The 24,744-nt window shown below is 43.5% G+C and overlaps 2 protein-coding genes across 7 annotated transcripts in view; one reads left to right on the plus strand and one right to left on the minus strand.

Moving 5' to 3' along the window:
• kdm2aa (lysine (K)-specific demethylase 2Aa) overlaps positions 1-16,522 on the minus strand; it is a 197,333-nt gene extending 180,811 nt beyond the window's left edge. For 3 of the 4 annotated variants that reach the window (XM_061772020.1, XM_061772018.1, XM_061772016.1), the window contains exons 1-4: positions 16,362-16,522; positions 10,620-10,758; positions 9,458-9,536; positions 9,291-9,337 (exon numbers count right to left, since the gene is read on the minus strand). In XM_061772020.1, the coding sequence (XP_061628004.1) occupies positions 9,291-9,337; positions 9,458-9,536; positions 10,620-10,758; positions 16,362-16,367 (271 nt within the window). In that variant the 5' untranslated portion in view covers positions 16,368-16,522. Of the gene's footprint in view, positions 1-1,168; positions 1,578-9,290; positions 9,338-9,457; positions 9,539-10,619; positions 10,759-16,361 lie in introns of those variants that run through there. The other variant, XM_061772017.1, reaches the window with a different exon arrangement.
• Positions 16,523-16,973: 451 nt separating this feature from the next.
• The window catches only part of pold4 (DNA polymerase delta 4, accessory subunit), a 29,791-nt gene continuing 22,020 nt past the window's right edge, over positions 16,974-24,744 (plus strand). The window contains exons 1-2 of one of the 3 annotated variants that reach the window (XM_061772023.1): positions 16,974-17,199; positions 21,965-22,077. In XM_061772023.1, coding sequence (XP_061628007.1) covers positions 17,144-17,199; positions 21,965-22,077 — 169 coding nt within the window. In that variant the 5' untranslated portion in view covers positions 16,974-17,143. The remainder of the gene's footprint in view (positions 17,200-21,964; positions 22,078-24,744) is intronic. The other 2 variants (XM_061772022.1, XM_061772021.1) reach the window with 2 other exon arrangements.

Here is a 24,744-nt window from a genome sequence, read left to right on the forward strand (position 1 = left end):
GCCCATGCCATCACAGTGTTTGACTGGCCGGCCAACTCGCCGGATCTAAACCCCATTGAGAATCGATGAGGTATTATCAAGAGGAAAATGAGGGGCACCAGACCCAAAAACAAAGAAGAACTGACAGCAAGCATCAAGGAAATCTGGGCTTCCATAACTCGCAGGCAATGCCACAGGCTGATTGCCTCATTGCCACGGCGCATCGAGGCAGTGATTAAAGCAAAGGGATTCCCAACAAAGTATTCAAGATTAACATTTCGTTTTCAAAGTACCATATTTGATTTAATGTGACACTAATTTCTCTATTTTCTTTCCTACAAAAACTGATAAGTAAAATGGTGATTTCTTCACAGTATTCAAATGTTTTGAATTCCTGATTTTGTGGGTTTTATCAGCTAGAAGCCCAAATTATGTAAAAAATAAATAATTGTTCAAATTGTGGGCCCTGAATCCATAACCTAAGAAAGTTTACCTTTTTGAATGGAATTATGGAAATAAACATTTGCATGATATAATTGTTTTTGGAAAGGGTCTGTATTCTGTCTTACTTTGGCTAATCTTCATTCCTCTCCTTTCCAGTGCATCCCTCCACCTTTCTAACTGTTCCTCGACCTGCTCCCTGCTTTCACTGAAGATCACAATGTCATCTGCGAACATCATGGTCCACGGGGACTCCAGTCTAACCTCACCTGTTAGCCTATCCATCCCCACTGCAAACAGGAATGGGCTTAGGGTTTGTCCCTGATGCAGTCCCACCTCCACCTTAAACTCCTCTCCTCTCTCACAAGCAGTCCTTGAATAAACGTCCTCTCCTGAGCATATTGTTCTTTTTTCACCTGACACAATACATTGCCGTGGCACATTGTTGTTGTCGTTGCCACGGCAACGATTGTATCTCATCGCGTTGACTGGTCACACGTTTTCCGGTTTCGCGTCCCCGACAGTGTTTGATTTGACAAGATAAAGCTCGGTGATCGTAAAAAGACTAAATTATTAAGTCGAGTATTTTTCTGTTTTGATTGGCCATTTCTGAATTTGAAGTTAGTTCATTCTGTGTTGTGCCACAATCCCTAACATCCCTCAGTCACTTAATACAGTTAATATTAACATCCGTAAACTAATTAGATAATTGTAGGCGCATTTCCGAATTAATACAAGATGTACTCACAGATCAGCTCGTCGCCAATGTTACGTGTGCTTCGCAGTTCCGCTGGCACCAAAACCAGGGTCACGACACGCAGCACCTCAACGCAAAAATACAAAAGACCAGTGCAACAAATACGACACTGGCTGATCTGTTGAGCAAAAATGTTGCTTAAATATAAGAGTAGCAATAAATATCTGCTCCAGAGGTGAGTATATTTTTCAGATTTTTTTCAACAGAGCATGAACATCAATAAAATAAATAAAATGTGAAACGTACAAATTCTGATATTGCTGTGTGGGCGCCTGTGTATGCAAAGCCAAAACTACAACAAAACATTGTTGCCTTCATGGTAATGACGACCTTCCCAACATGGTGGCCACGTAGGCACGATGATCCGCCGGGGTGGATTACCTCGTGTTAATACCTATGCCTGTGAAGCCCAATAGAAGACAACGTATGAGGTCATGTGACTTTCTTGTGTCGTTTGATTGATGAACTAGATTTAAATATTACTAGCGCTTAAATTGGATTGAGCGCCCAATGCGTTAGTCGAAGTCGTAGTCTCGCGATAAAAAGCAATAATTGATAACTAAAAGAAGCGAGCGACATTTAGATAATTGTAACAGAGTAAAAGTACCATTACTTCTTAACAGCAGAAGCAGCAGAAGTGTTTTTTCTGTTCTCGTCAACTCCTCTGACTTATCCAAAGCAGGTCCCGAGTGCACAGGCGTAACCTCAGGCCGGTGCACTTGCATATTAGTCCGCCGTGGAGTAATATTCAGAAATTACGTGGATGGTGGATGTTTGGAATAGATCTAGTTGCCAGCGTTAAAGTACGAAACAGCCTGTGACGACAGCGAGCCCGGGTGCAGTGCGAGCTGGGCAGTGGCCAAAGGCAGGGACCTTGGCGATCCGATCCCCGGCTACAGAAACTGGCTCTAGGGACGTGGAACGTCACCTCTTTGGCAACAAAGGAGCGCGGCCTGGTGTGTGAGGTTGAGACGTTCCGACCAGATATAGTCGGACTCTCCTCCAACAAACAGCTTGGGCTCTGGTACCAGTCCTCTTGAGAGGGGTTAGACTCTCTTCCACTCTGGAGTTGCCCACAGTGAGACGCGCCGAGCAGGTGCGGGTATACTTATTGCCCCCCGGCTCGGCGCCTGTATGTTGGGGTTCACCCCGGTGGTCGACAGGGTAGCCTCCCTCCGCCTTCAGGTGAGGGGACGGGTCCTGACTGTTGTTTGTGCCTATGGACCAAACAGCAGTTCAGAGTTCCCAACCTTTTTGGAGTCCTTGGAGGGGGTGCTGGAGAGCGCTCCCGCTGTGGACTCCATCGTTCTGCTGGGGGACTTCAATGCTCACGAGGGCAATGACAGTGAGACCTGGAAGGGCATGATTGGGAGGAACGGCCCCCCCCGAGCAGAACCCGAGCGGTGTTCTGTTATTGGACTTCTGTGCTCATCACGGATTGTCCATAACCAACACCATGTTCAAGCATAAGGGTGTCCACACGTGCACTTGGCACCAGGACACCCTAGGTCGCAGATAGATTGACTTTGTGGTTGTGTCATCTGACTTACGGCCGCACGTCTTGGGCACTCTGGTGAAGAGAGGGGCGGAGCTGTCAACCGTTCACCACCTTGTGGTGAGTTGGCGCCGATGATGGGGGAAGATGCCGGTCCGACCTGGCAGCCCCAAGTGTATTGTGAGGGTCTGCTGGGAACGTCTTGCAGAATCCCCTGTCAGAAGGAGTTTCAAATACCACCTCCGACAGAACTTTGCTCACGTTCCGGGGGAGGCGGGGGACATAGAGTCCGAGTGGACCATGTTCCGCGTCTCCATTGCTGAGGCGGCCGACCGGAGCCGCGGCCGTAAGGTGCCTGTCGTGGCGGCAATCCACGTACCCGTTGGTGGACACCAACCGTGAGGGATGCCGTCAAGGTGAAGGAGGAGTCCTATCGGGCCTTTTTGGCCTGTGGGACTCCTGAGGCAGCTGATGGGTACCGGCTGACCAAGAGGATTGCAACTTTGGTGGTTGCTGAAGTGAGGCCATGGAGAAAGACTTCCGGACGGCTACGAGGAAATTCTGGTCCACCATCCGGCGTCACAGGAGGGGGATGCAGTGCACCATCAACACTGTGTATAGTGGGGATGGGGCGCTGCTGACCTTGAATCGGGACGTTGTGAGTCGGTGGGGAGAATACTTCGAAGACCTCAATTTCACAGACACGCCTTCCCATGAGGAAGCATAGTCTGGGCTCTCCTATCTCTGGGGTTGAGGTCACCGAGGTGGTTAAAAAGCTCCTCGGTGGCAAGGCCCCGGGAGTGGATGGGATTCATGTTGTGGATGTTGTGGGGCTGTCCTGGTTGACACGCCTCTGCAACATCGCATGGACATCGGGGACAATGCCTCTGGATTGACTGGGGTGGTGGTCCCCCTTTTTAAGAAGGGGGACCGGAGGGTGTGTTCCAACAACAGGGGGAATCACACTCCTCAGCCTCCCTGGTAAGGTCTCTTCTGTGGTGCTGGAGAGGAGGGTCCGCCGGGAAGTCGAATCTCAGATCCAGGAGGATCAGTGTGGTTTTAATCCTGGCCGTGGAACAGTGGACCAGCTCTCCACCCTCGGCAGGGTCCTCGAGGGTGTATGGGAGTTCACCCAACCAGTCTACATGTTTTTTCTGGACTTGGAGAAGGTGTTCGACCGTGTCCCTCGGAGAGTCCTTCGGGAGTACGGGGTACCGAACCCCCTGATACGGGCTGTTCGGTCCCTGTACGACCAGAGTCAGAGTTTGGTCCGCATATCCGGCAGTAAGTCGGACTCGTTCCCGGTGAGGGATGGAATCTGCCAAGGCTGCCCTTTGTCACCGATTCTGTTCATAACTTTTATGGACAGAATTTCAAGGCGCAGCCGAGGCATAGAGGGGGTCCGGTTATGTGGCCTCAGTATTGCATCTCTGCTTTTTGCAGATGATGTGGTTCTGTTGGCTTCATCAAGCCGTGACCTCCAACTCTCACTGGAGCAGTTCGCAGCTGAGTGTGAAGTGGCTGGGATGAGAATCAGCACCTCCAAATCTGAGACCATGGTCCTCAGTCGGAAAAGGGTGGCGTGCCCTCTCCAGGTCGGGGATGAGATCCTGCCCCAAGTGGAGTAGTTCAAGTATCTTGGGGTCTTGTTCACGAGTGAGGGAAGAATGAAATGGGAGAACGGCAGGCGGATCGGTCCAGCGTCTGCAGTGATGCAGACTTTGTATCGGTCCGTTGTAGTAAAGAAGGAGCTAAGTCGAAAGGCGAAGCTCTCAATTTACTGGTCGATCTACGTTCCTACACTCACCTATGGTCACGAGCTGTGGGCCGTGACCAAAAGAACAAGACCCCGGAAACAAGTGGCCCAAATGAGTTTCCTCCGCAGGGTGTCCGGGCTCTCCCTTAGAGATAGGGTGAGAAGGTCGGTCATCCGGGAGGATCACAGAGTAGAGCCGCTGCTCCTCCACATAGAGAGGAACCATATGAGGTGGCTGGGGCATCTGATTCGGATGCCTCCCGTACGCCTCCCCAGTGGGTACATCCCACCGGGAAGAGATCCCGGGGACGACCCAGGACACGCTGAAGAGACTACGTCTTTTGGCTGGGCTGGGAATGCCTCGGGATCCACCCGGAAGAGCTGGATGAGGTGTTGTCCAAGGTGCCCCTTTGTTTTTGTCGGTCGTTGTCGGTGAATCGCCAACGGGTGCGCGTCCAGGCGTTCCCAGGCCATCCTTCAGCTGGCCTTGGAACGCCTCGGGATCCCCCCAGAAGAGATGGATGAAGTGGCTGGGGAAAGGGAAGTCTGGGCATCCCTGCTAAAGCTACTGCCCGAACCGACCTCGGACCAGCGGTAGAAGATGGATGGATGGATGGACAGTGGCTAAATCTCATCATAGAATATATTGAGTTCGAAAAAATATCAGCAGAACGAAAAAAATCAATTTCATATATACGCAGAAAGCTGGTCACCTTTTCTCAACATGCTAAATCTAGACTCTTGATTCTTTTGCCTGGGTAGGACGCCATTTGACAGTAACAAAGTGTGAAAGTAAACTTTTGAATTTTGTATTCTTTGTTGTCGAGGTTTTTGTTTTTTTATTATTTATTATTTTTCTTTTCCCAACCATTTTAGATCTGAGAGGACACATGCATGGAGTAGGGATGGCCCTGTGTTTGCGGTTCCGGCGTCTGTGGGGGCGGGACTTCACTCCTTCCCGATCTCGGGGGGACCACTTGGGTGAACTCCCGGGGAGTATTGGTGGTGTGATGGTGAATCGCCTATGTTCCGTGGGTGGCGGAGCGGTGCCAGCTGGCACCCGCCTGGCTGCTGGTGGGGGCGGTGGGGGCCCCCTGTCACTCCTTGGGCCTGCTTCCTCCTCTTCTCTCCGTTCCTTGCGTCCCGCTGCGGTCGCCTCGTCCTCTTCCCATGGGGGAGCTGGGGTTTCCCCTGCGGGCTGTGGGGCCTGCTGTGGGGTTTTTGTCCCTGCTTGGTTTAGGGGGGAGGGGGGTCCACCTCACACACTCTGGGGCGGGTAGTGGGGGCTGGTGGGAATGTGTACCGGGGTCGGTGCTGCGGGTCTGTGTGGGTCAGTCCCCTTCATCGGTGGTTGTCCGGCCTGATGGGCCCAACCTGCAGGAAGCATGCCTCTTAATCATTCACTTAGTACACGCTCACGCCACTCACTGTATATATTTTTCTTACTAATCAAATCTGGGAACATATACATAAAGGGTTCCTGGGGGACCGGTATGGGGTTGGGAGGGTGTGGGTGTCGGACCGGGTTTCAGCACATCTGGGGCGATGGTGGTGGTGGGGGTTGGTGCAGCTGGGGGGGGGGGGGGGGGGGGCATTGGGTCCCTTGGTGTGGGACGTGTCCCGTCCACCAGGCTGCTCTCGGGTGGACCCCTGGACCCGATGATGCCCCTCGATTGATTGGGTGGGGTGCTCAGCCTCCGCAGTGCGGGCACAGCAAATACAGGACACTTCTGTCAGTCTTTGTGCATGTAAAACAGTGTCAATTCACTTGCATGTGTCCGCAGGCACAGACCCCTGGGACTCTTTCACTGGATGTGGGGCCACTCACTTATTGCGACAAATAACTCATGAATATGCAAACTGCTTGTGTATTCCCTCACTCATACTCTCGTCCTATAGACTTTTATAATTCACATAGTCAACCCCACTACACTTCAGTTGTACAGCCAGGTTCACGACCCTCTTCCTGCATGCTTCTTCTCCTGTCCTTGTCCTCTTCCAGCTTGTCCTGCCCTTCCCTCACAGGGTGTAGTACTACAGCCCCATTCAACACTCATATATAATGTTTCATTGTTGTCGATAATGTAATGACTTACTTTTCTCATCCTGTTTACAATTAGTGCTTTGTCTTTGTTTCTCTCTCCCCTCTAGAAACTTCGTTCTGTTCGACTGATCGACTCTTGATTCACAATAAACTTCAATTATAATACTAAGAAACCACAGCGGAAGCTTAAAAACTCCACTGTGACACAGGAAAACTGTTCAGGCATAAAAGGGATACAGATCCTCCATTCTGCTTGACCTAACAGCCGAACAAGACAAAAAAAAAAGTAGGCATCCCATTAACAATTCATTATAGTGTAACCATGATTTCAAATACAAATTCACCCTGTAAATAAAATAATTGACGTGTTGTCTGCCACTGCCTGTTGCAGACAAACTTGTTCCCAGGAAAATAGTTTGGAAATCCCAAATCTCAAGTTACTTCAACTTCATAAAACTATAGCATGCCAATTAAGACAACTACTCATCAGCATGCATGGTCATGAATCTCCCCCAAAAAAGGGTGCGACCAAATCATGTGCTGGTGCGACCAACCAGTGCTACCACTGCAAAAGTTAGTGTAGAGCCCTGACAACGCACAGGTAAATATTTGCCCCACTACCCCTCACTTACACACACAAATACAATTTTACAGCCATTAAAACGATTAAATTCCTTTTCAACAAATCGTTACACGTAGTTTCGAGCTATTCTTGAATGCACCATATGTCATGGTTGACACACGAACTATCAACTATCAAATGTTGGACAATGAAGCCATGTAAGTTGAACACGTGTACATGTTAATGTTGACAATGTATGACAAATTAATAGGTCATGCTAACGTTAAGGGCTAACGTGAAAGGGGTCGGTGATTGTGAAAAGTCGACTGGCAAGGAGAAGTCTGTGTGACTCGGTGGACTCCAGACCTTCCAAATCAACCCAAGCGGAGAAAAAAAAGAGGAATAGCTGATGACTTGAACACCTACTGTGTGTGTTTTGTGTGAGTGAAGGGAGAAACCCCCAGAAACAAACAAGAACTGAAAGAGGCTGCAGTAAAGGCCTGGAAAAGCATTTTAAATAAAGAATGCGACAGTCTGGTGAAGTCAATGGGGCGCAGACTTTTTGCAGTTATTGCAAGTAAGGGTTATGCCACCAAATATTACATGTTATTTATCCGTCCATCCATTTTCTGTACCGCTTATCCTCATTAGGGTCACGGGCCTATCCCAGCTATCTTCGGGCGAGCGGCGGGGTACACCCTGAACTGGTCGCGAGAAAATCGCAGGGCACATATAAACCATTCACACTCACATTCAAACCTACGGAAAATTGAGTCTCTTCAATCTAAATGTTATTTACTTTAAGTTAATTTAATGTCTGTTCCAATACTTTTGCTCACTTGAAAAGTGGAAGGCTTCAAACAAAAAGTGATCTGTCCAGAGTTGTTTAACACATCTAGATGTAAATACCATGAAATGAAAGCTGCAATTCTGGACTTTTGTCTCATATTCATCTTTTGATCTGAAACCCAAATGTCTTATTATAAAACAAAAACAAAAGGAATTAACCTTGCCGTTCCAATACTTTTGGAGGGGACTGTAAAATTTTACATGTATATGCAGCATATGTATGATATGTAGAGTCATGAAAAAAAATAGACAATTGTTCCTTCAATTTCTTGTTCATTATAATACCTGGTACCACTAAAGGCATAAAGAATACAACATCTTAATTGTATTATTTAATATAATTTGTTATTATCAAGACAACCATGGGAAATGGCTTGAGCTAGATAGCTCTTATAGCATCTCTTATATTCAACTCTAATGTGCTATTAGTGTTGTCATCATAGTATTTGTCCAAACAAAAGTATCTTTAGTTGCACCTGGCATTAAAAATGAACAAGAAACTGAAGAAACAAGGGGTCTAATATTTTATCCATTACTACATTATATATATTTCTACATTTATATACACTTTACTCATACTTAATACTGTGTATTTAAGGCTTTTGTGCAGTATTTATTTTATTTGATTGCATGTGATTTCTCCCATTGAAAACAATAGATTGTTCACCCACTTTGTCATTCATTGCGTACGGAGCCACGACACAAAAAGTGAACTTTTTTGCTCCGCTTGGATCATAAGTGGGTTACTTTTACATTCGGTGGACTTTTATTCTTCACAAACTCCCTGATTTCCAGAGTGGTCTACTATGATGAGTGTAGCCTATATCCGGGTTGGAGCGCTCCAAGCGACATACACCCATGCTAAGTCGTCTCATGCTATCCATCTCCTACTGGTCACACTGACTCATGTGCATCAAATGCAGAGTCTCTTTAACAGCACAGGAGCATCCACTGCATATAACACTGACTTTGCTCTCATAGCCTCATGAACTGCATACCAGTGGCTAACGCTAACGGGTGCCAACTTTTCCACAGAAACTAGTCAGCAGTTTGAACTTTGAAGACATTTCATTTTCCAAGCTCCCACACAGTCGCGCATACACAACTTGTTAGAAGACAGGCAGTCATTGGCTGACTGTCGGCTTTTTTGGTACTGGCCTTTAAGACACTATGACTTTTTAATTTTTCGGTACGAATAACAAAAACTGGTACCATGCTATTTTGGACGACAAAATACCTTGGTACAGTACTCTCATTGGTACAACACCATTTAATAGAATACAAATTGAAATGGATTTCAAAATCATATTATTCTGTTTTTATTTACATTTTACATAACATCCCCACTTTAATGGGAACAGAGTTTGTATTACAACAAATTGATCAGTGAAAGAAGTTGTGGCTTACCAACAAACATCTTGACATCACTAACACTGAAGCTTGGATCAGGCATCCTATGAAAAGAAAAGAAAATGTTACTATGTCTACTTTATACAACAAATGATGAGTGCTTCATTTGGGGGGCGGGGGAGCAGAGAGGAGTAGAGAAAAAAACGGCAAGATTTTTTTTTTACTTAAGTCCGAGTCCATCAATTTTCTCAAAGATGATTGGGTCTCTCAGGCCACCTCTTTGGATGAACTCATACGTTAAATCTAAAAGACAGAAATTTAAAATATTACAGATGGAATTTTAGAACAGTTCCAATAAATACCCAGAATGATTATACAAAATTCCCATCACTTCTTCATCAACCCTGTTTCCTTCACCAACATATCAATTACAATCTCCACCAATCACAACTCGCTCTCTGTCTGGGATACCCAGAACTACTTCATTTAGCTCCTTCCAGAATTTCTCTTTCACCTCTAGGTCACATCCTACTTGTGGGGCATAGCCGCTACTCACATTATACAGAACACCATCAATTTCAAGTTTCAGCCTCCTCACGCGATCTGATACTCTTTTCACCTTCACATTCTTAGCCAACTCTTCTTTTAAAAAAAATAAAAAATAAAAAAACAATATTACACCATGGTAAAACAATTTCAACCCTGCCCCTAAACTTCTAGCCTTACTGCCTTTCCACCTGGTCTCCTGGACACACAATATATATCAACCTTTCTCCTAATCATCATGTCAACCAACTCCCGAGATTTTCCTCTTCAGTTTCTGCCTAAGAACCAGCTTTCCACCTCTCCATCTTTGACCCACAGTAGCTGAATTCCCACCGGTTCCCAGTGCCGGGGACGGATGTTGTTAACCCGGGCCACCACCGATCCGGTATAGAATTCTTCCGATGAACGCTCATATTTGTTTGGCAAAGTTTTAAGCCGGGTGCCCTTCCTGGCGCAACCCTCTGCATTTATCCGGGCTTGGGACAGGCCAACAGTTTGCACTGGCTTGTGGCCCCCATAGGGCTGCATTATTCCCGCTGGTAAATGGAATATTAGAAAAATAAATAAATAAAATCGACCCATTTTCCACATCTAGCTTCAATCAAATATTGATTGAATTGAGCTTCACGATGTATCACCCGGCGCCACCTCTAATTGTAAAAATTTTTGACAGATTAAAACTGGTCCAACTTTACACTGTACAGCTCGTTCCTCTGCCAAAATGTATTTCCAAATTTGAGAAGAAAAAAAAAAAGCTTTCCAACTTCCAGGAAACAACAGGCCCATCAAAACTTTCCACAGAAATTTTTTAGTTATTATTAGCACTTATTACTTGTCTACCTTTTCCTTGCATGCGAATGATCCGATCAGAGTTGAACCTCTGGCTGTAGACTTTCTCCTCCAGATCAAACATTCTCCTTCCATCAATTTCTTCATCTGAGATTACATCCTCTTGGTATCGCCGCCGGGTACCAGACCGCTGAAGAGAAAAATAAATCTTGGTTAAAAAAATAAACATTATATAAGTAAATATATGTGACAAACTAAAAACAATTTTCAGATAAAGTCTGCTAAAATGTAACAAAATTAAGCAAGTATTAATACCCCCCAAAAAGTACAGCAACTCATAAGGGGTGAGTGACCAAAATAAACAATAGTCACACAATGCATCATATGCCAGGAGAGGCGAAGCGCTAAACCCCAAAAGATCCGCTGCCATCGTACTCCACAGCAGAAAGACCATGGCAAGTATTTGGTATTTGCGCACAGAGAACTCCCAGGAGCCACATCATCATAGTCGACGAGCAAAGCAAGATTTTTTTTGCTTGGGAGACTACACAGCTGCACCTCATCTGCCATCATTGCAAAGCTCAAGTCAGCCTTCAATCGCCACTTCTGTCATCAGCGACAACGGACCCTGCTACAACTCCGAACTCAGACACTTCACCAAGGAATGGGATTTCAAGCACACAGCAACAAGCCCTTGTTACCAACAAAGTAATGGACTTTCTGAGAGAACAGTCCAGACAGTAAAACACATACTGGACAAAGGTGCACCTGGACACAGTGACTTGTACGACAGACTACTTGAGTATAGGAATACACCTGTGGACAACTTAAAAAGTCACCAGCTCAACTCTTTATGAGTAGACTGTTACGCTCATTGTTGCCTACGTCAAAACAATTGCAGCCGCAAGTCACACCTCAGGAAGCTGTGCACAAACTGAGACAAGAGTGTCAACACCGCCAACAGCTACACGACAACAGATCTGTAAAACCACTACATCACCAGAGCTGCCAAATGTTACGGAAAATTTTGTATTTTGTGACAGAAATCACTAAAAATTGACTAACACTAAGCACTAACACTGCTTGTTCCAGATATTGGGGCGGGAATCCAGTGTCTTGACATTATGGGCCCGTCCGTCCACATTGAACAACTGCTTGATGCACGCGCCATATAATTTCATTCCCCGGTTGCCAAGCCACACGCATGTTCACGAGTCACAAACGAAGACGGGTGTTCGAGAGCTTCCTGAGAGAGATAGGAAAGTGATAACTTAGCTTTGGTTATTTATTTTTAAATCTCCCTGCCTTTCCTAGTTTACAATATGTGACAACAACAGTGCATAGTCCTTCAGCGAACGTGTTGAGTGAACGTGAACCTCAGGGCTGATTCATGCACTGAATGCCCATGGAAAGGGGGACCCACGTTACCCTTTTGGGCAGTTGTCAGGTAGGTCTGGCTGCAATCACATTTTCACGGCATAACCAACTTTAAACAACAAAATTAAAAGCCCAATTAATACGCAGTTCGAGATACTAATTTAAAATAATACGTCCACACAGGACGCTGCATCTGAATCGGAAATGAATTAGTTCGTCACTGCAGTTGTCACTTCAGAACGTGGGCAGGATCAAAGTATAAAACTATTAATGATAAATGTGTAATATTAGATAACCGTTATTAGTCCCAGAATGGGGAAATTGACATTTTTTTCAGCAGCAATTGTGGATATAGGAAATATATATAGCATGCAAGAGAAGAGGTAATTATTTGCTAACAACAATAAAGTTTATCAGCTTGAACATTAAATATCTTGTCATTGTAGTGTATATTCAATTAAATATAGGTTGAACATGATTTGCAAATCATTGTGTTCTATTTTTATTTATGTTTAACACAACGTCCAAACTTCATTGGAAGTCTATTTCTGTATTTAACACATACATAAGGCGCACAGTAATATTGGGCGCAGGCATGGTAAAACATACGCTAGCTTAAAACATACGGCAGCATGCATGCACGCTAAAACAATATTTTTAAACAGGCAGCAGGAGCAAAACTGAGTTTGGTTGTACTTTATTGAAGTATTTAACAATATACTCGCGTTATTATTTTATTTTTTTTAATCAATCCTCATCCACAAATCCATCAAAGTCCTCATGTTCTGTATCCGAAATGAACAGCTGGGCAAGTTCTCCAAACATGCCGGGTTCCCTCTCGTCATTGTCAGTCAGTGTTGTTGCCGTGCGGCTCCTCGGAAATGATGCCGGCTTTTACGAAAACTCGAACAACAGTGCAAGCAGACACGTTTGCCCAAGCATCCGCAATCCATTCACAAATTGTGGCGTAACTCGCCCGGCGCTGCCTCCTAGTCTTAGTAAAACTGTGTTCGCCATCTGTCATCCATCGCTCCCATGCCACTCGCAACTTCACTTTGAACGCCCTGTTTACACCGATGTCCAGCGGTTGGAGTTCATTCGTCAATGATGGCAAGCTCTGAGTTATTGCACTCAGTCGAATGGTTACTGTAAAGACGCTTCTCCCGGCTGTTCTTTGCTCATTAATCCAGTGCTCGAATTGGTCTTCCAACTCGGGCCACCTCGTCTTGTTTCCGCGGAAACTCAGCTTCGTCTTCTTGACTTGGCGAAGCTCTTTTTCCTGCTTCCTCCACTTGCGAACTATGGATTCGTAGATCTTGAATTCTCTCGCGACTGCTCTAATCCCATGTTCCTCCTCCAACTGATACCTTGCAGTTTAAACTGTGCTTCGTAAACGTGTCTCTTCATAGGTGCCATTTTCGGGGGTCCTTAGCCAAAGCGATGTTGTTTTGCACAATGCACATACCGGCACTATATATCTACTGGGGGCGTGGCTTTAGCGTCCTCCTTCACACGCACCCTTTCCCCTTTAACGGACGCATGCCTCCTCTACTTTTCCTCTGTGTAAGCAGCGTGTGGGCAGGAAATGCTCCCAGTCAGTCCAGGGGACCGCTCATCACACAACAACATTTATAGCTTTTGGAACTCGGTGCACACATAAGGCGCGCCGCATTATAAGGCGCCTAGTCCATTTTGGAGAAAATGTAAGACTTAAGTGCGCCTTATGGTCGTGAAAATACGGTAAACTACTTCAGTCTATCAGCAATGTTATTTCTTTGTGCTGAGTTTTAATTTTGGCATTTGAGATCTGATTAATCTGCTTTAATAGATGTGGGGTCTTTTTTTGTTAGTTTTTTTTTTTTAACCAGGGTTGAAAACAAAACTGGCAAAGGTGAATTAATTCATTGAGGCAGATATTTATGATGATGGAATGCCAAATCTCATATACTGGTACTTTGATTCAGGAGACAACTGCGTCCATCATTACAAGCTTAATGTAATAAAAACAAAATTACACTTTGACAAAGCTTGGAGCCATAATCTATTTACGATTATGATTGACTGTTTCACAGAAATGTTCTTGACAAAATTTGAAAATTCAGACAAATTTTTCGAGAAGTGAATTTTTATAGGTTGGCAGCTCTGCATCACCAACCACCAGGTACTCCCATCTGCTTTAGGCAGGAAGACAGATGCTGAAAACCTGCAATAGTGACCTAACTTGAAAACACCCAGAAGTTACCACATACAAAGACAGGACGGACAGACACTCAAACGCAACCGCAGACATCTCATCCAAAGCCATGATTGGAACACTTTTGAAACAATTGAACCGAATGACCAGCAGATGGAGCCAAACACCAGTGATGCAACAACTCCACAACCAGCTGAGGAAGGACCATACACAGATTGACTCTCAAGGCCTCTTTATACTCCTAAGGCGCCCACCCTGCATCACGTGACCGACGCATTGAGTCACGCGGCCCTTGTGTGTCACTTGATGTGCACACGGCAAAAATTGTTGCTGCGCGTAGAATGCCGTGGAGATCATCTCTCATGATTGGTCCGTTTTAGTCACATGTTTTGATGATGTACTCAGCACTCCCCTTGGTTACACATACCACCTATGCCGCCACCTTCTTGATCGATTTTGCAGCATAATTAAACGTATCATCTGGTCATCTAGGTCCATTTGTTCTAGCAGACACTCTTCCAGGGTCGCCATTGTTGTGACTTTGTTCCTTGGAAAGGAAAGTAAAAACGTCTACCGGAAATGGCCAAAAAATGCATAGGAAACTCCTCCCTGTGGTGTCCTAGCCAATACCAGCCATAGCGACACCCACGACTTGGAGAACTGCAGTACATTTTCAAAACTGCGCAATGGGGGTTGCGCTCGAGTATAAAGGCTGGATAGCCGCAGTGACATTAGCGCGGTCACCGCCCGCGCTAGTATAAAGAAGCCTTCAGAATGACCAGCAGCGATCTGCATACACAAGCAGATACGGCCACACCATCAAGCCAAGAGGTATTCTTCATATATAAATAACTGATGGGAAATTGTATATATAAAATCCATAAGGGCAACAATTGCGGATGACTGGTTAGCACATCTGCCTCACAGTTCTGAGGACCCGGGTTCAAATTCGGCCTAGTCTCTGTGGAGTTTGTGTGTTCTCCCCGTGCATGCGTGCGTTTTCTCCGGGTACTCCGGTTTCCTCCCACATCCCAGAAACATGCATGGTAGGTTGATTGGAGACTGTGAGTGTGAATGGTTGTTTGTTTATATGTGCCCTGCGATTGGCTGGCAACCAGTTCAGGATGTAGCCCACCTCTCGCCCAGAGTCCGCTGGGATAGGCTCCAGCACGCCCGCGACCCGACTGAGGATAAGCGGTATGGACAATGGATAAATGTACCAGCTATGTTTGTGTTCATTAACTTGTTCAAAACAATTGTGACAAAAGCATTTATGTGTCACGTTTATATTTTCAGAAAAGCAATTTTATAACTTTGTTTACTTAACAGATAAAGTTGCAAAAATGGCTATAAGTCATACTGTTGTATATTTTCTTAAAGTGTCAATTAAATTTGCTTATTACAGCTCTGCTATCGTTCACAAGTGTATTGATGTTATTTCACGTGCCATTTATTTTTTTATTAGAAGGGACATACAGTATAACGTTCCCATCTGATTTTGTCAAATGAATGTCCCCTACTTTGTCGCCGTAGTGTTGTACAAGATACCACGAGAGCTGCATTGCGTGATCCAAGATGGCCGAATAAAGAGCACACGAAAAGGAGTAACTGCGTCCCAAGTTTATCATTATCTACACACAACATACCAAAGGCTACAAAATATTGCACCCAGCTATACATAAAAATGCTTACGTGTCAAACGAGAGTTTGCAGATGGCAGTCAAGTGATCTGTGGTTTATTTTGCCACTCAAACATGCATAGAAAAAAAAAATCACGAAGAGCCGAGAATAACTAGAGCACGTAACAGCAATTTATAGTAGATAAAATTCATGAAATTTGAGGTGGAAAATATGAGCCATCATGGGGGGTTTAAACAACGTCAAGGGACCTGGGCAGCCGTTCGTCCTAGAAATGTCTCTCTTCGTCCACAATCTAATTACACCATCCACCCATTCATTTTCTATAATTAGGGAAACCTCCAAGTCTTCTAACGTGTGTAATTGCTCTTTCGAGAAATGTTGCGAAGTCGTGATCAAAACTCGGACACCTGTTCTACATCATTAGTGGTGTACGGTGAACAAACGCGAACGCAGTTAAATACGGAAAACGGCGGTTCAAACGGCACTCAATATGCGCAATCACGAGTGTGACTCTCGAGAGACAGTCAGCGGCGGATACAAACATACCCATTTAGAGAATGATAAAAATGTTATATTCTTACCCCCATGTTCTCACGAGTTAAGTTGTTTTCGATATTGTTTTATTATCTCTTCTTCTTCTTCTTCTTTTACTACTTCTTCTTCTACGACTACTTTTTTTTCTTCTTCTTCTTCTTCTTCTTCTTCTTCTTCTTCTTCTTCTTCTTCTTCTTCTTCTTCTTCTTCTTCTTCTTCTACTACTTATTCTTCAGTGATATATAAACACAGATCTAAATAGGTAGCCAAAGACACGCCCGTTTTGCGCTTCATGCCTAGGGCAACGCTAAGCTAGGGAGGTCAAACTCGTCCGCGCATTACACGTGTGTGGACGAGAAAACCAAAACACGAATGCCAGCACATTGAACTGCATACAGTTGCATACAACGCTGTACAATCACAACAAGGTAATAACCTTTCACGTGTAAAAATATTTTCTGTACTGCTTGCAGACGTTTTGGCATTGACAAAAAAAGTAAACCTCGTGAAAATCGGTTGAGAATTGAGCAAGTTTCGACTGAATGACAATGGCTCATGCATTCATTGCCTTTCATGTCCCTCCCTAACATGGCCACCATGTTGGCATGTCTGGGAGCTGGGTTGCTACGGCGCGTTGGCGCGTAGGAATCCAATCCGATGTCACTTGAAAGGCAGCTGCCTAGGAGGAGCCAGGTCCTACGACACTTGCCGTTGTGTGTCGTGGCAGCTGCCTCGAATATCGCAGATGGCCCTTCCATAAGTTGATTTTGGGTGATGTTTGTCAAAATAGTTGGTTGTGTGGCTAGAGCCATTTCTACTTGTTCCCAACATGGCGTGCGGATACATCGTTTACCGAAAAACCCCAATAGAGGATGCCCGTGAGAGGTTGTATCAATCAAAATGTAATTCAATAAAATTTTGCATCATTACTTTAAACAGATGAATGACCCATTTATTTTGTTTCATCAATTTAAAACATTTTTTTTTTAAAGGAGAGTGGGATCGCCATTGCACCCTTTCTCGCTTCTGACGGCCTTGGTTAACAAAAAAAAAAAAGGTTGCTGTTTTAATAAACGTAAACTATATTCTGACCGTGATTAAAATGTTAGTTAATATAAGTTAATGGTTGATGTTCAATGTCAGCACACTTTGGAAAAATAAATGCCTGCCGTTGACTTTGTGTGCGTGTGTGTGAATGTTGATTAAATAACTGTAAAGTTAATTTTAATGACCACCTATAATTTTGTTTACCATTTTTATTTCCTACTTATAACAACATATACAGTGGGTATGGAAAGAATTTAGACCCCCTTAAATTTTTCATTCTTTGTTATATTGCAGCCATTTGCTAAAATAATTTAAGTTCTTTTTTTTCCTCATTAATGTACACACAGCACCACATATTGACAGGAAAAAAAGGGAATTGTTGAAATTTTTGCAGATTTATTAAAAAAGAAAAACTGAAATATCACACAGCCATGAGTATTCAGACCCCTTGCTCAGTATTTAGTAGAAGCACCCTTTTGAGCTAATACAGCCTTGAGTATTTTTGGGAATGATGCAACAAACGCCTGGATTTCAAACCTGGATTTGGGGATCCTCTGCCATTCCTCCTTGCAGATCCTCTCCAGTTCTGTCAGATTGGATCGTGAACGTTGGTGGACAGCAATTTTCAGGTCTTTCCAGAGATGCTCAATTGGGTTGAAGTCAGGGCTCTGGCTGGGCCATTCAAGAAGAGTCACGGAGTTGTGTGCTTCGGGTCATTATCTTGTTGGAAGGTGAACCTTCGGCCCAGTCTGAGGTCCTGAGCACTCTGGAGAAGGTTTTCGTCCAGGATATCCCTGTACTTGGTCGCATTCATCTTTCCTTCGATTGCAACCAGTCGTCCTGTCCCTGCAGGTGAAAAACATCCCCACAGCATGATGCTGCCCCCACCATGCTTCACTGTTGGGACTGTGTTGGACAGGTGATGAGCACTGCCTGGTTTTCTCCACACACAGCGCTTAGAATTAAGGCCAAAAAGTTCTATCTTGGGCTCATCAGACCATCCATCCATCCATCCGTTCTCTGAGCCACTTATCCCCACCTCAGAACTGTGAAGCTGACACGCTAACCAGTCGGCCACTGTGCCGAGTTTTTTAGCAAACTCCATGTGGGGTCGGGCCACTCTGCCATAAAGCCCCGACTGGTGGAGGGCGGCAGTGATGGTTGACTTTCTAGAACGGGGGTCGGCAACCCGCGGCTCTTTAGCGCCGCCTTAGTGGCTCCCTGGAGCTTTTTCAAAAATGAATGAAAATGGAAAAAAGATGGGGGAGAAAAATATATTTTTTGTTTTAATGTGGTTTCTGTAGGAGGACAAACATGATACAAACATTCTTAACGTTTTCCAATGCTGTAAAAATGTGTTGAATAAATATTAAATTTCAACATTTCTGTCAACGAAGATTTGCGTCATAGCCTGCGACGCGCGCTTCTTTGAGCTCGCCGTGCCAGGTGGCTGTCGCAAACAAACCGGCGGGTGTGTGATGGGCCATGGATCGCAAAGGGAAAAAGAGAAAGATAGCTGAGGATTCAACAGTTCTTGGACCGAATCATTTGCTTTCATTGCCAGCGCGGAAGGTTTGCCTACATGTCTGCTTTGTAATGAGAAGTTGTCAAATAACAAAAAGAGTCATGTGGAAAGACATTTCCAGGGAAGGCATGCTATAGCTGTCCTTAATGTGTTTGATTGTGCATTATTTTATTCATCGGAATGAAACGGGCTTATTTTCGTAGTACTTACCCTTTCAAAAGGCTGCTGTTTTATTTTTATAATTGCAGGCTGTGTTTTATTACACTCTGTCTGTTGCCCAGATAAGGGGGATCCGCAAGAGAGGATTGTTTGTATTATTGAGGATTGAAGAGGAATGCATTTTATTTCCATGGGGAGGTCTGAAATTACAGGAGGCATGTTCCATTTTGTTTTTTTTTAATCCTCAAAAATGACAAAAAAAAATCGGTTTTCTTTTATATTTCTATAATTTCATAAATGCAATGAAACATAACAAATCAATAATGGAAGTTAAACTTAAAACACCATTTTACAGCAGAGTAGTCATCTGGTGCGTCATTCTCTCCAGGATGCGTTGCAGGAAAAATAAACACTTAATCATGAATGCTCATTATGTCATTTGGATAGTAGACTTATATAGACACTTACAGCATGTGTTGCCTTCATTATAAGGCTTTATAAGGCTTTTATTTTTTTGCGGCTCCAGACGGATTTTTATTTTTTTTTTGGTCGAATATGGCTCTTTCAACATTTTGGGTTTCCGACCCCTGTTCTAGAAGTTTCTCCCATCTCCCGACTGCATCTCGAGCTCAGCCACAGTGATCTTTGGGTTCTTCTTTACCTCTCTCACCAAGGCTTTTCTCCCCCGATTGCCCAGTTTGGCCAGACTTCCAGCTCTAGGAAGGGTTTTGGTCGTCCCCAAACATCTTCCATTTAAGGATTATGGAGGCCACTGTGCTCTTAGGAACCTTAAGTGCAGCAGAATCTTTTTTGTAACCTTGGCCAGATCTGTGCCTTGCCACAATAATGTCTTTGAGCTCTTCAGGCAGTTTCTTTGACCTCATAATTCTCATTTGCTCTGACATGCACTGTGAGCTCTAAGGGTCAAATATTGACAGGTGTGTAGCTTTCCTCATCAAGTCCAATCAGTATAATCAAACACAGCTGGACTCCAATGAAGGTGTAGAACCATCTCAAGGATGATCAGAAGAAATGGACAGCACCCGAGTTCAATATGAGTGTCACAGAAAAGGGTCTGAATACTTACGGCTGTGTGATATTTCAGTTTTTCTTTTTTAATAAATCTGCAAAAATTTCAACAATTGCATTTTTTTTTTCTGTCAATATGGGGTTGCAGTGTGTATTCAGACCAATACTTTCCATACCCAGTGTACATAGATATAAACAAGTAGCTGCTTATTAAAATACATTTATTTAATGCTTTCAATAAATACGTTGAATTAATATGTAACACAACTGAGGTTAGCATTTTGGTGTAGCCCTCGACTCTCATGGCCCTTTTGGATTTTGTCATGTAGTGTTGCAGTTCAATATTTGCAGATTCCCCTTTTTGAGTTGCTGCTGCCATGGTAAACCCGAGCCCTTTCCGATCCTTTTCACGAAGTGCTGTGTTTTATTAACTGTTTGGTGTCATTTTCATTCATAAACTTTGTTTACAGTTTAGAACGTATCTAACCGTATGGTGTAAGAATCTGCAAGGCACACTATCATTTGAGTAACCTGTCGTTTATTTCAGGGGTTATGTTCTAGAAAATCCCCACAATAAATGAAATATGCAAAGTAGATGATGATTACACAAATTTATAAGTTTCATATATACAGTTCGATGCCAAAATGTGATTATTTAAAGAGGTGCAGGTAATTTAATTTGTCCGCTTGAGGTCACCATCCATACACTCCACACAAGCAGACGCCCTTTTAAAGGTGGGTGCTCCGCATCAATGACGTGACCATCAGCCTATGCGGACATGGTGTGTTCAGGCGATTTCCTGGCTTAAGCGTTGGCACCCATTCCTCACAATGACGGTCCTGCCAATTTAGTCAAGCGAAAAGCATTGTGGAAAAACAGAATTCATTATTGTGATGTTTTTAACTACTGTACTGTAGTTGTAGAAAATCAATCTAAATGTTGCTCGTTTTTGTTTCTGTCATTATTGTTATGAGCTTCACTGTGGCATTAGCTATTCGTCGGGCTCAGGTGGGTATTTGTGAATTTATTTAATAAAACTCTTGACCGTGGCTTGTGTTTTAAACAGCGGCTTTTCAGTCATGTTCTTTGTCTTCTCAAGCAATTTGGTGACTTGCCAAAATTAGGAGATGTGATTACTCAGCAAGGTTTCTTTTTCTGATGAGAATAAGAGCCCAATTGAACTGATGTGAGTCATTGCTGCCAGATTAAAATCATATAGCCAATGAAGCTTACTTTATCAGAGATGTGCAGGTGAGTAACTGCACTAACTGACCAATAAAAAAAAAAAAAGGCAATGCACTGAATCTGCAATAAGTGAATCACAATATAGCAAAGGATTACTGTATTAATAAACTTATTTATAAAAAGAGAGGCATTGTTGGCAGCAGTTATCCCGCTCCGCTAATGTCACACAGTCAACTCACAAGTCATCATAGCAGTGACTGGAGTCGACTCAAGTCCCGTCTCAGATATTGTTTTAACTTTTCATAAATTAAATGTATTATATGGCGTTAATTGACAACTTTTTTGTACATTGCTCCAAAACCATCACTTTTGAGGAAAATAAAAGAAATAAAAAACGCCATGTTTGTTCGCTGAGTAATTGTATTGTCAAAGAAAGCAAGCTTTAGATGCTCAATCATTTGTAAAAATAACAAGACTGTGGAAACTGACCAATCGTATAGATTTGTGAAAAAATATGGAATTGACCAAATTTTGACATTGGAGATTTCCGCTGATGTGCATTATTTTATGGGGAGATTTGTCTGTCCAATCCATTGACTGGATATTTTGAAATTGGGGTTTATGGACAATAATGGCAAAAATACAACAATTTCTTGTTTTGGATTAAAGTAGTTTTATGCCGCTCCAATGTCTGTGTGTTAAAGATCACCCGTCAACATGGCTACGAAGAATGGACTTATAACTTCTTCATTCAAGGTGGTGAAGAAAGCAACAAATGTAGCAAAGCGGGATGAGAGGCCTCCTCCTCCACCACAAAGTTTGTATACTTTTCCTTTGTGTTTGTTTTTTCCCACCAGGTTCAACGTCACTGAGAGACATGAGAAATCTCATTACAATGGGAAAGTTTCTCATTCAAACGAGAAACTTTCTCATTACAATGAGAAACCTTGTTCGAATGAGAAACTTTCTCATCCTAATGAGAAACTTTCTCATCCTAATGAGAAAGTATAGTCCATTTCATGTGTGCATGTATAATACATTATACATTTTGGTTTGCATTTCTGTGTGACAATGACAGTGCAGGACTTAGTTCAGTTATATTTTCACCTGGGACTTTATTATAAGGACATTGCTGCTTTACTTGCAAGTCGTCACCATTATGTTGTGTCTGAGAGACATTTAAAACGAATTTTGAAGTCTTGTAGTCTGGTTCAGCTCAAGGAATACACCACTTTGGCTTGTGTAGTTCATTTTATCCATAAACATTTACAAACATCTAGCCAGCTCTGTGGGTACAAGTGGATGTACACAAAATGCAAGGAGGATGGATTTCACGTCAAGAAAACAGGTGCGCTTAATTTGAAAATAATTTGACCCAAGAGGTGTTGAACTCAGAAGAAGAAGACGCCTCCATCGCCGAAGCTATTTCGCAAAAGGTCCCAGTTACATTATATTACCATTTGGTATATGTATTAACGACCGCATTGACGGGTTTTCCCGGAAAATAATCTGGAGGAATGCGTTCACCATCAACAGTGACCCAAAAATCGTTGGAGGCTACTACATGGAGGCAGTCCACAGATTAGGTGGTAGTCCAAGGATTGCCAGAGGCGACCGGGACACGGAAAATGTTAGTCAGAGACTTTCAGCGATATCTCCTTTGCAACATTCACGACGGCACCAGTGTTGACAGTTACATCGAAGGCACAAAGCACAGCTAATCAGCGCATTGAGAGTTGGTGGGGCTTCCTCAGAAGGGAATCAATTGATTTCTACATATCTCTCTTTACTGATCTGAAGGACCGTGGTTTGTTCAACGGGGCGTATTTGGAAAGAAATCTCATTCAGTTCTGCTTCCTGGGCATAATTCAGGAAAGATGTCATTTAATGTTCCATTTTCATCTCAAATTATTGTGCGCCAAATTATTTTGAACATTCTCCAATGAGAAGACTGTATAATCTCTTAATTGTTGTCATCCCCGCAGTGCCTCACAATAATAATTCATAATGAAGCAAAAATAACATTTTCTTTTTTTATTCGTGTTTTTTTTTTTTTTTTGCATAGAGGCATAAGCCACATAGGTCTCCCTACTGTTAATGTGTCAAAAATACACTGCACCCGATTGGGACGCCCATCAGTATTAGAAAGAAACCAACAAAGCTGTGATCTCCTACAAAATAGCAATCATAACATATCATGAAAATGCTTACGGTGTAGACCTATTTCTCAAGGACCCACAACAACAACAGCAACAACAACAGTTACATTAACGAAGTAGTCACATTTGTATGTAAGTATGTATTGAAAGTATACCTCAGATGCACTTGCAATCAATTCAGTGATTTTGACCTCTTGCGTTCCCCAAATAAAGGGTGCAGTGACCCTCGGCCGGCAATGTATTTTGAGCACAACACTTGTCCTTTTTCGCGTCAGGTCCGGAGCTGTTCATGGTGCTGACACGTCAAAAGCCGTACATCCAATTCTCTGCTCTTGGACATTTTATTTCATGTGATTCTTTTTTCATTTAGTTAATAAAAAAACAGCAACCTTTAAATGAATTAGCTCAAGACATAACCAAAATGACCCACACAACTTGAATAATTAGGTGTTCTCTTACTATCTATAATGTAGCCTATCATCCCCCCAGGATGGATTAGATGTGACCATCCGTGTGTGGGATGCACACGTCAGACTATCGAAGAATGCCAGGGTACCAAGTGGCCATCCCCAAATCATGTACATGTTCCCAGAACCCTACTCAACTTATGACTGGATATCACCAGTGGACAGAGCTGATGTACAGTTGTGTTGGAGTGACTGCAGATTTCGCCCAGCAGTGCCATGTGTCACAGACATCTACAACATCTGCAATATTATGATGGTGGAGTCACAGATGCATCTTCCAGCTGATGCTTATCAAGCATTGGATCTATACCTGCACTTGAAGCACAAGATGACAACCGCCCTCTAATTTGAGACATCACTACATTTGAACTCCTGAACTGAACATTTGATAAGACTGTATTCACAGTCCACCATGGTGTACTGCAGGGGTGTCAAACTATTTATTTGTTCCGAGCTGTACACTGTATTTGTAGTTTCCCTCAGAGGGCCATTATGATTGTGAATACCCATTAATGTATAATCTCCTCATATTAGTAGTTTTGAAATAAGAAGTCAGTAAAAAAAAAATCAAATATTATTCAGTTTATTTTGAAAAGGGGCATTAGGAACAAAAAAAGCTTTCTTTCCCTCAACGTTATAAAGGCAATTTGCAATTTTGGTATTTTAGTAAGAAACATGAAGTCGACATACATGATTTGTTTTCGCGGCCCACGTAAAATGATGTGGCAGGCCAGATCTTGTCCCGGGCCTTGAGTTAGACACCTGTGGTGTACCGCAATTGTAATTACTTTTTCTGATTAAATCTGTAGAAGCTTGGTTTGGAACTTTGAGCTGATTGTTACTATGTGCAAACACTGG

This window comes from Phyllopteryx taeniolatus, chromosome 4, assembly GCF_024500385.1.
Source record: "Phyllopteryx taeniolatus isolate TA_2022b chromosome 4, UOR_Ptae_1.2, whole genome shotgun sequence".
NCBI classification, from domain to species: domain Eukaryota; kingdom Metazoa; phylum Chordata; class Actinopteri; order Syngnathiformes; family Syngnathidae; genus Phyllopteryx; species Phyllopteryx taeniolatus.